Source organism: Microcaecilia unicolor, chromosome 6 (genome assembly GCF_901765095.1).
Source record: "Microcaecilia unicolor chromosome 6, aMicUni1.1, whole genome shotgun sequence".
NCBI lineage: Eukaryota > Metazoa > Chordata > Amphibia > Gymnophiona > Siphonopidae > Microcaecilia > Microcaecilia unicolor.
Window position 1 is genome coordinate 112,775,267 of NC_044036.1, and position 12,415 is coordinate 112,787,681.

A 12,415-nucleotide genomic window follows, 5' to 3' on the forward strand; every position below is an offset into this window, starting at 1 on the left:
AATGTGCTAGCTGACAGTGTATATAAGTGAAAACATTCAAGCATTACTATGACAGTCTGACAGGGTGGGAGGATGGGGGTGGGTAGGAGGTATGCATGGGGACATCAAAGCATATCATTGATATTCTAACAGGATGGGTGTGGATAGGTGAGGGGTGGGGTGATCAACAGAGACATACAGCTTTATGGTTTATAACGGGCTAGGAACCCCAGGTCCTTGTTAAGTCCTTTCTGTTGGGTGTTAAAATATTCAATCATTCTGACTTCAAAGGTCTTACGTTCTTGTATGGTTTTAAAGTTACCTTTCAGTATTCTCACTGTGAAAGCTGTACGTCTCTGTTGATCACTCCACCCCTCACCTATCCACACCCATCCTGTTAGAATATCAATGATATGCTTTGATGTCCCCATGCATACCTCCTACCCTTTTTTCTACCAGGTGCCAGCTATTTGGAATTCAATATCATAAAATGTTGACAGATTCGTAAGTATCTTAAATGTAGGAGATCATCGAAAATGTATTTATTTAGTATGCTTTTACTTTAATGCCAAGTTGGTTTGTTTTTGTCGATTATACAAGTATGATTTTTTAAAAATAGTTTTATGTAATTCACAGGATATGCCTGTTTAATCTTTCTGTAATCCACATTGAACTCTTAAGAGCTACTGCGGAACATAAGTAATTATGTAATGTAATGAGTCACTTGTAATTTTGAAGGAATTTTTTCATTTTGCAATTACAATCCTCACTATAAACCCACAGTAAGTAATACATAAGCAGTGCTTCTGCTGATCAACACAGATTCGTGTTTCAAGATTAGAGATTCCCCATGTTCTTACCTGTAAATGGGATCTTGCATCACCAGCATCTTACTCTCATCCCAGGACCATTCCTTTTTCTGTAATGAAAAAGCTATAATTTATTTTTTAAAACAATAAATTAGACTTCCTACAATACAAGTAATTATAACATAGCCATAGACACTCGGGGTCCTTTTACTAAGGTGCACCGAAAAATGGCCTGTGCTGTTGTAGGTGCGTGTATTGGACATGCGCAGATCCATTTTTCAGCACGCCTGCAAAAAAGGCCTTTTTGGAGGGGCCGAAAATGGACGTGCAGCAAACTAAAAATTGTTGCATGCCCATTTTGGGCCTGAGACCTTATCGCTACCCACTGACAGCATAAAGTCTCGCGCATTAACCGGGCAGTAATTGTCAGCACGCGTACACTGTTGATTACCTCCTGGTTAGTGCCACGCAGTAGAAAACAAAAAATATTTTCTGCCGCGCGTAAAAAAATGGAATTACCGCCCGGGGCATGTGGTATCCGGGCAGTAGTTCCAAACTGACGCGCAGGCACCTTAGTAAAAGGGCCCCTCAGGGAGCAAAGTTCTAATGTAATTAATAGAAATATTTTTTAATAAATATATCTACTGCTCAGTCAGAGAACTGACTAGTAGATATATTTATTAAAAAACAGTTCATAATAGTTCCATTGGCAGGATCCTAAACAGCTATAGAGGGCCAAACTTTGGACTTCTATAGCTTCTTAGGATCCAGCCAATGGAAAGGTTGCTCTGGTCACAGGAAGGGCTGAGCTGCAAGTGCTGTGGGAGAGACATTTTCTACACGGTGCCTTGGAGAGAGTCAGTTAAACCAGTTACAACCAGATTCAGACATGGCCGCCGAGAGACTGAACCGGGCCCAGGGCAGAGCTGTCCCTCCCCCCCTCCCCCCCCCCCCCCCCCCCCCCCCGCACACACACAATCATCATCCATTGCCGCCTCCCCCCCCATCGCAGCTACCTCCCCCATCGCTGTCGCAACAGGAAATACCTTGGCTGGTGCGGATCCTAAGGCCCCACCAGCAGAAGTCGTCTTCCTCCAGTGCTGACTGCCTGCCCCTATGGCTGCTTTTCCTTCAGAGCATGCTCAGTTTCAAAACTGAGCATGCGCATCTGAGAGGAAAAGCAGCCGCTCGTCAGAGCAGCGCTGGAGGAAGCTCCGGGATCCTCCCCAGCCTCCGAGGGGGGCCCAGCACCAGAGTTTTCTCTCTCCTGCTCCTGTCGGGATGTGATCACTCAGGTCCCGTCAGGAGCAGGAAAGAGACAGACCCTGGCACCAGCCCACCCCCCCCCCCTTGGAGGCCCGGGGAATTTTGCCCCCACCCCACCTCCTGGAGGCCCTGGATTCAGAAAATGGTGCCCAAAGTTAGGTGCTGTTATGATCTATGATAAGACAGTATTCTGTAAAGGGTGCTTCTCGATCTTCTGTTTTTTTATGTAGGAGGACAAACTTTATGGAATGCTCTACTATATGACATTAGGAAGGTTATAAACATTTTAGCCTTCAGGAAAAGTGTTGAAAGCTTATTTCTTCCAGAAGTAATTATCATAATGAGGAAAGATATCATTTATCGTTTATTTATGTTACTGTACCAGCACTTATTGCATGACAAATCAGAATGGTTCACATAGCAAATATTACAATAAAAATTGACAAATTAAAATTATTTAGAAACTACATTTAAAACATGAAAGAAGACAGACAAATCTTTCTTACTAGAGAAAACAATGAAAATAAAGACAATCAACTAGTACAACAATCATACATCATAACAATAAAAAAAAACCCCAAAACATCTCAAAAACGTCAGGAAACCTGTGTAATCAACCAACCAAAAATTCAACAAAAATTGATTTGTAGTAATGGGTTTTGAATGCTACACCCGAGAATAAGAATTTTTCTAATGTAATTGACTGAGGCAACAAAGTCCATATTGCTGGGGATAAAAAGTAAAAAGCTGCTGTCAGAGTGGATTCCCATCTAGCCTTGGAAGGCGGGGGTAGAACCAAGTCTGTTGTTGGCTAATGAAAGAAGAGTACTGGCGGGTATGTATGGAATGGTCAAAGCCGCAAGATAAGAAAGGGTAGTAATATGAACTGCCTTATGTATCAATGTAACTTTTATTATTATTAACCAGCGACTAGTTAATGGTACTCGCTTCCAAAGAAATGACTGGAATTAGTAAGACTAGATATAATTATGGAAATATTTGTGAATGTTATATTGCAGTGTTATTTTATATTTGATTTTGTTTTACCTTACTTTAAGATGTTTGGATTATCATTTTTGAGTGGTTTATTATTATTTGTGCTTGTATTTATTGTAATCCACTTAGAATTTTAGATAGGCTGGATATCGTTTTTTAACTATATAAATAAATCAACAGTGAAAAAGAAAAAATTGTATGTACAACTTTGCTTTAAGACTAACTGGTTCTGATTGGACTGAATCAGCAATGAGTATTTTGGGCCATGTTTAGTATCTTCCAATGCTTGCCCTACTGTTCCCTAAGGAGGAGGGTCTTGTTGCTCAATCTATTCCTTGGCAGTGTAGCTAAACGTTGTCAGAGGAGCAAAATAACTGATTCTTTACTTCAACTTGGCACTTAAACAAGGGTGAAAAAATACACAGGGGACCTTTTACAAAGCTGCAGTAAATGGTGACCTACTATAGTGTGGGCACATCTTTTAGGCACGCACTGGGCCATTTTTTACCGCGAATGGGAAAAAAGGCTATTTTTTAATGGGTCTGCGCTAAATATTAATACTAGCATACGTCTATTTATGGCCTGAGCCCTTACCACCACCCAATGACCTAGCAGTAATCATGCAGTGTGCACCACTTAATGCTGTGCACGCCCCCCCCCCCCCCCCCTCCGGGGTAGAAAATAGAAAATGATTTTCTACTGCAGGATTCGGCATGCACCAAACTCAGAATTACCACCGGGCGTACGCACTACCCCGTTGGTAATGCTGATTGGGTGCATGCTACCTGTGTGTTAGCTCTCCCGTGCCTTTGTAAATGGGCCCCTTAAACATCTACAAAGCCTTTGGCGTAAGCAGACATTATGCGAGCAGCAAAGCCAAGCCTTCAATATATAGAGTATCAGGTCCTAAAGCAACAGATCCTACTGGATCATTACATTCTCATTCATCCAGTAGCATAATGTTCATATCTTGTACTCATTCAGTCCAAATAAAAGCCCTGCAAAGTTTAAGGGTCCTTTTACTAAGGCACACTAACGGATTTAGCACATGATAACGATGCCCATGGGAATATAACAGGCATCTTAGCATTTAGCGCAGTGGCCTAGTGGTTAGAGCACCGGTCTTGCAATCCAGAGGTGGCCGGTTCAAATCCCACTGCTGCTCCTTGTGATCTTGGGCAAGTCACTTAACCTTCCATTGCCTCAGAAACAAACTTAGATTGTGAGCCCTCCTGGGACAGAGAAATATCCAGCGTACCTGAATGTAACTCACCTTGAGCTACCACTGAAAAAGGTGTGAGCAAAATCTAAATAAATACAATAAATAAGTAAATAAAATAAATACATCGGCATGCCTTAGTAAATAGATCCCTAAGGGGCTCATTTTCAAAGCACTTAGCCTCCCAAAGTTCCATAGAAACCTATGGAACTTAGCCTCCCAAAGTGCTTTTAAAAAGGGGTTAGATAGATTCCTAAAGGACAAGTCCATAGACCGCTATTAAATGGACTTGGAAAAATTCCGCATTTTTAGGTATAACTTGTCTGGAATGTTTTTACGTTTGGGGAGCGTGCCAAATTGGATTGGCCACTGTCGGTGACAGGATGCTGGGCTAGATGGACCTTTGGTCTTTCCCAGTATGGCACTACTTATGTACTTATGTACTTATGCCTCTTAGTCTCTTAGGAATCATTCCTCTCTCCTTGCTTTTCCTCACAATGCCATCAACAGCACTATTTCAGGACACAGTCTTGTAGACACCACCAAATGCCTTGCTCTATTCAGAAGTAAGTAGTTGTCAATAAGGAGAAGATAACAATTTACATTAATCCACTTTCAAGGAAACTGGAAGCACCTGGAAAGGATCACATGAGTGAAAGATACCATGACAGAGTAAAGGTACCAATAGTGATTGGTATGGTTAAACTCAGCACATCACATGTACAGCATATCTAAGAGTTTGCTCAGACCGTATCCATATCCATCCCAAGGTCACTCTAAGAAAAACAAAAACTACAAGTTATTCAGGGGCCCTTTTACAAAGGCGTGCTGAAAAATGGCCTGCGGTAGTATAGACACGTGTTTTGGGCGCACGCAGAATCATTTTTCAGTGCACCTGTAAAAAATGCCTTTTAAACATTTTTGCCAAAAATGGACGGGCGGCAAAATGAAAATTACTGCGTGTCCATTTTGCGACTGAGACCTTACCGCCAGCTATTGACCTAGTGGTAAAGTCTCATGCGGTAACTGGGCGGTAATGACCTACACTCGTCAAATGCCACTTGGTGCACGTGCGATAATAAAAAATTATTTTTCAGACGCATGTATCAGATGCGCCAAAAATGAAATTACCGCAAGAGCCACACGGTAGCCAGGTGGTAACTCCATTTTGGTGCGTGTTGGGCACGCGTAGACACTTACGCGGCTTAGTAAAAGGACCCCTTAAAAATTTGTCATCCTCAGCCCAGTCTAAAGGAGGTGTAGGCACAGCAGTTCTTCACAGATTAATATTTACACGCAGCCATTTCCCTGAGACATCTGATTAAAACTGGGCTTTCAGTTATCTTTATGATTAAGGTTGGCCTCTGACTCCATTCACAATTCACCCTCAAAAATCTGATGTCTTTGAACATCAGATACCCTCTGCTACATTTTTTGAAGCTGTCCATATGTGATTTTGCTAGGCCGAATATCCCTTTTTATCTTTTCTCTCACACCCTGCAAACATTTCCATTTCTCTCTCATAACTAGTGAGAATATCCTCATGATCAATACAACTTTTAAGAACTAGAGGACCTATTTGAGATACTTATAATTTCCAGCTCAGGATAGAGGGATCACTTTGAAAGAGGGAACATACTCCACCGATTCCAAGTTCAACACAGGGGAACTGATCACAGACTGCTGATTCCTGGCTCAGGTCAAGCAGATTGGCAACACATTTCGGATCTCTCAGCCACTATCCAAATTTGGCCACAGCGTTCAGTATTCTGAGGATGGAATACCTGTTGTTGTTTGTTTTTTCAAAAGAAGGTAAAAGAATTCTAGGTTTGGTAAGGTTACCAAAAAACAATCAGGACAGACACTGAAGAGCAAATGATTCGGCTCACTCTGCCCTCCCTATGCAGAATTCAGTTCAGTACTCACTAACCTTTTTCTTCTTTCTCAGTATCACTTTGACCCCATCCACTGATATGAAGATGGCCACTTTCTTCTTCTTGATATTCTTGGCTTTAAATTCATACTGCAAAAATACAAACCACACATTAGTCAGTCAGTTACTACACTAGAGTTATATCATTGCTGTGATGTGCTGGCCATAAAACTTCCCTATTATACTCAGGCATGCCCATCCCTTGGATAACTGTACAAGAATGATCAGAATCACAAAACATTAAGAATGCTCGAATTAGAACTAATGACTATGAACTGAAAGTATATTTATGTGAGGTGATCTAAAGACTGCACCCCAAGGAAGAGCCACCAATGTTTGAAACAAGATCGTATTGGTGTTTGTTTTGCTACACTTAAGGTAAGTTTGGCACTATTCATTAATCTTTGAAGTTGTATTTTTTGAAATGGATATTATTTATATTAGAAAATGTTAAAAAAAACCCATTTTGATTAAGGTTGGACCGATGACGAAATACAGTATCTGAAAGGCTGCCTTTGAAGTATCTTAGGATACAAGGCTAAGTCGAGCCTCCATAGTTGAGGGTCCCTATTATCGCGTTTTTTTTTCTATAGAATTTAAAGCATTTTTGGTACTAAACATTTCAAGTTTATGTGAATTAGAGGGGCTGTCAGGAGAGGTTTTCTTCTTTGAGATGATACCAAAATTTGCAACATGGCAGACACTATGGAAAGTGTGGATAACATGGAGAGACATCCAACAAACCTTGAAAAATGATCTACAATTTGGCAGCTAAGATTTAATGTAAGAAAAATTTGGGTTTTATACAGTAAGATGGACTGCAAAAACCTAAGGAAGTGGTACAATATAGAGGACAAAGCACTTCTCTGCACGAAAAATGCGCAGGATCGGGGGGGGGGGGGGGGGGGGGGTTGATCATATCTGATGATCTTAAGGTAGCCAAACAGATTAAAAAAAAAAGTGACAACAAAAGCCAAAAGGATGCTTTGGTGCACACAGAAAGGAATGCCAACAAGAAAAAAAAAAGGAGGTGATAGTATCTTTGTGTAATTCTCTCATATAGGGTTACCATATGTCCGGTTTTCCCCAGACACGTCCACTTTTTGAGGACACGGTTGGACAACCAGGTGGGTTTTGCCAGCCTGCCCGTTTGTCTGGATTTGCAGACGAACAGGCAGGCTGGCAGGCGGATGGGCGTCCTATTCTTCCCTTCTTACCTTAGTGTGGCGCCCTGGTGGTTGTGACCTTTTTGGGGCATGAAAGAGCCCCCTCTTTCCTTCCCAGCACGTCTGCAGACCGTCTTTCTCCCAGCACTGATTCAAAACGGCTGCCGAGAGTTCACGCGGTGACCTTGTGAGACTTCTGCAGAAATCTCGCAAGGTCACTGCTTGAACTTTCGGCAGCCACTTTGAATCGGCGCCAGGAGAAAGACAGTCTGCAGATGCACCAGGTAGGAAAAAGGGACTCCTTCCTACCCCGAAGTCACTAAACTGCCAGGGCACCACAATAAGGTAAAGAAGGGGAGGGGTAGTGAATGGAGTCATGTAGGGAGAAGGAGGCTGGAAAATTGGGGAGGTGATCTATATTGGGGAAAGGGAATCTGAATTTCTTTGGGGGCGGTCAAAGTGACAGGGGGGCAGTGCGAGGGTGCAACAGGTGGCAGGGTGAGGCATGTGCCCTCTTGTTTTCTTAGGGCAAATATGGTAACCCTACTACTACTACTTAACATTTCTAAAGCGCTACTAGGGTTACTCTCATGAGACCTCATTTATAGCATTCCATGAGGGTCTGAAGAATGCACCTCTCAAATAGTATAACTGGATAGGCTAAGAGGAAATGTCTTGAATTGGTAGCTGGCTAAAAGTCAGGAAAAAGAGAACAGGACTAAATGGTATTTTCTCAATACAGAAAGGTAAATTGTGGAGTACCCCTGCTCTGGAAAAGGGCGTGATGAGCGAGATATTAAAATTTGCTGAGGACACACTTCTATTAATTCATTAAAAAACAATAAATGCTGAAAATAAAATAACTATGAGGAATTGCAGGAATACCTTGTGAGACTGGTGGACTGGTATTTAAATGGCAGATGAAATTTAATGTGGGTAAGTTCAAAGTGAAGCACATACAGAAAAGTAATTCTAAGTACAGGTATAAAATGCTGGATTGTGACAGAGTCAATCAAAATGGTGGTTTACAAATAAGACAATAAAAAAAGTAACTGCCCGATATTTAAAACCATTTATCTGGTCAGGAACAGCTTCTGGTCAGTTAAATGGTACTTAACCGGTTATCTGGCAATATTTAGTGGGAGATAGCTGTTATCTCCTGCTGAATATTGCCATTAGCGCTTAGTGGATAGTCTGTTATATCACGCGATATAATCAGCTGTCCGCTGATATTCAGGGCATTGATAGCTAAGTCTGTTGGCCAAATTAGGCTGCCAAAATAGCTGGAATATCTTTGGCGGGTTTAAAAATTTAACCAGCCAGTGCTGAATATCAGCTTGGTCAGTTAAATTTAAACCGGCCAAAAAACACCCGGATATTCAATGTGGGTCATCGGAAATGGCCCGGCATTGAATATCTGGGTTAAGCGCCGACCAGAGGTAGCCTGGCTACCTCCCGTGGTCTGAATATCAGGCCCTAAAACAGTTTACAAGAAAAAGGGCAACATCATTCAGCAAGTACAAACATAAGGCTAAGAAAACAAAAGATCTTTAGGCCCTTCCTAAAAGAAATCAAGACTGAAGTTCTCTTAGCTCAGAATGCAAATGATTCCAACAGCCAGGACCCATAATCCTAAACTTCCACTTTCTTCATTTCATATATTTAACTACATCTGTATCAGGTACCAGCAGCAGATTTTGTGCTCCAGAGTATAATGTTTGATTGGGGGGAGCAGAAGGAAGCCAATGTTTTTCAAAAACAATGAAGCAATTTAAACTGACAACGTTCCTGGACAAGGAGTCAAAGCAGTTGAAACAATAAAGTAATTGTGGATAATACATTGAAATTTTCATCTCAGACTACAACAACTGCCAAAAAAGCAAACAGAATGTGAAGGATTATTTGAAAAGAAATGAAGAACAAAACTAAGATTATTGTTATGCCTCTGTATAGGGCTATCATGTGACTTGCACCTTCAGTACTATGTGCATTTCAGTCACCATATCTCAAAGGATATAGTGGAACTAGACAAGGTTCAGAGAAGGGGGGAAAATAAATCAAAGGGATAGAACATCTCACTTATGAAGATAATCTGTAAAAGTCCAAGGGCCCTGATTACTAACATAGTAGATGACAGCAGAAAAAGACCTGCAAGGTTCATCCAGTCTGCCCAACAAGATAAACTCATATGTGCTACTTTTTGTGTACACCCTACCTTGATTTGTACCTGTCCTCTTCAGGGCACAGACTGTACAAGTCTGCCCAGCATTATCCCCGCCTCCCAACCACCAGCCCCGGCACAGACCGTATAAGTCTGCCCAGCACTATCTCCGCCTCCCAACCACCAGCCCCGCCTCCCGCCACCGGCTCTGAAAAAGTTGTTGGATAATTGAAAAGTCAAATAAATATAGAAACAGTGGATAAAAGATGTACTAAGGTGTGTTAGTGTTTTTAGCGTGCGCCAACGTTAGAGACACCCATATATTCATGTGGGTTAGCGTTAGTACGTGCTTATTTTTAGCACACCTATAGCACAGCTTAGTAAACAGGGCCTTAAGGCTCTTCAGCTTAGGAAAAGATAACAGAGGTAACGTGACAGAATTTCTAGAATCATGATGGGATGGAAAACTTATAGGAAAGAGTTATTTAACCTTTCAAACAACACTAAAAGAAGAAGACAAATCTACAAACCTAACACCAACAGACTGAAAACAAATTAGACAATTAAGCCGTGGAAGCTGTCACTAGAGGATGTGGGCACTAGAGGTTTAGGCAAGTTCTTGGTAGATAAATCCATAAAAAGTTTTAGCCAGGCAAAGCCATTGCTTATCCTCTAAAGTGAGCTGTGAGAAACTGCATTAACTTTTTGGGGATCTTCTGGATACTTGTCACATAAATTGGCAATTGTTGGAGGTAGATTGCTCGGCTCAAAAGACATTGGTCTGATATTGATTCACCACCAGCACAGCTTTTCTTTTATAATATTCTATCGCAATTAAACTGTTTCACCACTAGAGGGCAGTCCTCACCTTTTTAATAGATATTTTACTCATATTGCTGTATAATTTGTAATTTATCAGAATAAATTTGCAGTTTATGATGAATATCCATGACAGTCACCTATAGCAATGCAGTAGAGTGTTGATTATCCAACATAAACAGGACTGAAAAAGTTGGTGGATAATTGAAAACTCAAATAAATATAGAAACAGTGGATAAAAGATGTATACTGAATGCATATTTCAAATGAGGAAGCAGTAAAAACGAGTTTAAAACTTAAATGTGCCCAAGAATCTTAACTAGCATAGCTGCCTTTTACTAAACCTGATGGTAGGAAAGAGAAGCCTGCGTGCATGTCAATGACAATGCTGTGACGTCACCGAGGTATGTTGGATAATCCAGAACATCTGATAAGCGAGACTCTACTGTGCAGTTTTTAAAACATCCAAAACTTTATTAACTTCACTAGGATGATTTGAGAGGGGGGAAGGAATGGGGTTTGATATACTGCCTTTCTGTGGTGCTTGCAACTACATTCAAAGCGGGCAATAGAGGGTTAAGTGTCTTGCCCAGAGTCACAAAGAACTGCAGTGGGAATTGAACCCAGTTCCCTGGGGTCAGAGTCCGCTGCACTAGCCACTAGGCTAGCCTCCACTCCACTCCATTTGGGAGTGATATATACTAGAGATCAAGGTTCATATCCAATTACTTTATACCTGAAACCTGGTACTAACCCGAGTTACAGCTGGCCAAAGTGGACAACATGTGGATTCAGCAGGAATTCTCTGCTTTGCAAACCCAGGGTCACTCTGCACCAAGTGTTTTTCTTCTCTTCTTCATCGACATGTCTTTTCCTTCCTTCCTTCTGCCTTCTTTTATGTTCCCAGTAATATGTAGGAAATGTTATAAGCAACTTGAGTTTCTTTATTCAGGGTCGAATGCAGTCAATGGGGGGAGGGGGTGTTTTTTACTAAGCCACGGTAGCGTTTTTAGCTCGTGGTAGAAATCAGCTGGTGGTAAACGCCAAGATGCCTATTATATTTCTATGGGCGTCTTGGCGTTTACCGCCAGCTTATTTCTACTGAGAGCTAAAAATGCTACCGCGGCTTAGTAAAAGACCCCCTTATAGAGTTACTTATGGGTATATATGCATAAAAGTAGGCAGAGCCCTTGCTTTGATGTGACGGAAGCAATATGTGAGCTATAAGTATGTTTATGATACTGTATTGTAAAATTGGATTCTTACAACAATTTACTTTGTTATGCATTATTCTTTGTTATGTATTCTATACTGTTTATTGTCAGCCACACTGAATTCAAATTTGTTTGGGATAATGTGGGATATAAATGCCACAAATAAATAAATAAAAAATAGGTATTCTTGGGACAAAGAATGGGCCAGATTCTATAAAAGGTGCTGAAAATTTGGCGCTACAAGGCTGCTCGGGATGAGCACACTTTAGAGAATAGCACTGCGTGCTGAATTTGGTGCTTATCTTTGGGCGCAAGGACTTATACCAGTTACTACTACTAATCATTTCTACAGCACTACTAGATATACGCAGTGCTATACACATTACATGCAGGTATTTTCTCTGTCCATAAGATTTTTTGTACCTGGGACATTGGAGGGTTAAAGTGACTTGCCCAAGGTCACAAAGAGCTGCAGTGGGAATAGAATCCAGGTTGCCAGGGTCAAAGCCTGCTGCACTAACCATTAGGCTACTCCTCCACTCAACCTGGTGTACGTTTTGCTATACAAATTGGGCACGGATCTCGGCTATCCTGTAACACTGTGCACATTTTTTGTGAATGCTCCTAAGTCGCTCATGCCCCTCCCACAGCTACACCCCTTTTAGAGTTGCAAGCAATACAATTAAGGCACCCACTGTTACAGAACTGCAAGTACCCAGATTAGTACTCAAGTCATAATTAGTGCTAATTAAGTACTTGTTAGCTCTAATAATTAAATCATTGGAGCTCATTAACTAATTATTTTAGGCACCTATCTGGGATCTGAGCCCATATTTGGGTGACTTTTACAGAA

At 41.3% G+C, this 12,415-nt stretch overlaps 1 protein-coding gene across 1 annotated transcript in view; it reads right to left on the reverse strand.

The window, feature by feature from the left end:
- Positions 1 to 12,415, reverse strand: part of NOS1AP (nitric oxide synthase 1 adaptor protein) — a 167,815-nt gene that overhangs the window by 40,771 nt on the left and 114,629 nt on the right. The window contains exons 3-4 of the mRNA XM_030207193.1: positions 6,200 to 6,292; positions 840 to 898 (exon numbers count right to left, since the gene is read on the reverse strand). Coding sequence (XP_030063053.1) covers positions 840 to 898; positions 6,200 to 6,292 — 152 coding nt within the window. The remainder of the gene's footprint in view (positions 1 to 839; positions 899 to 6,199; positions 6,293 to 12,415) is intronic.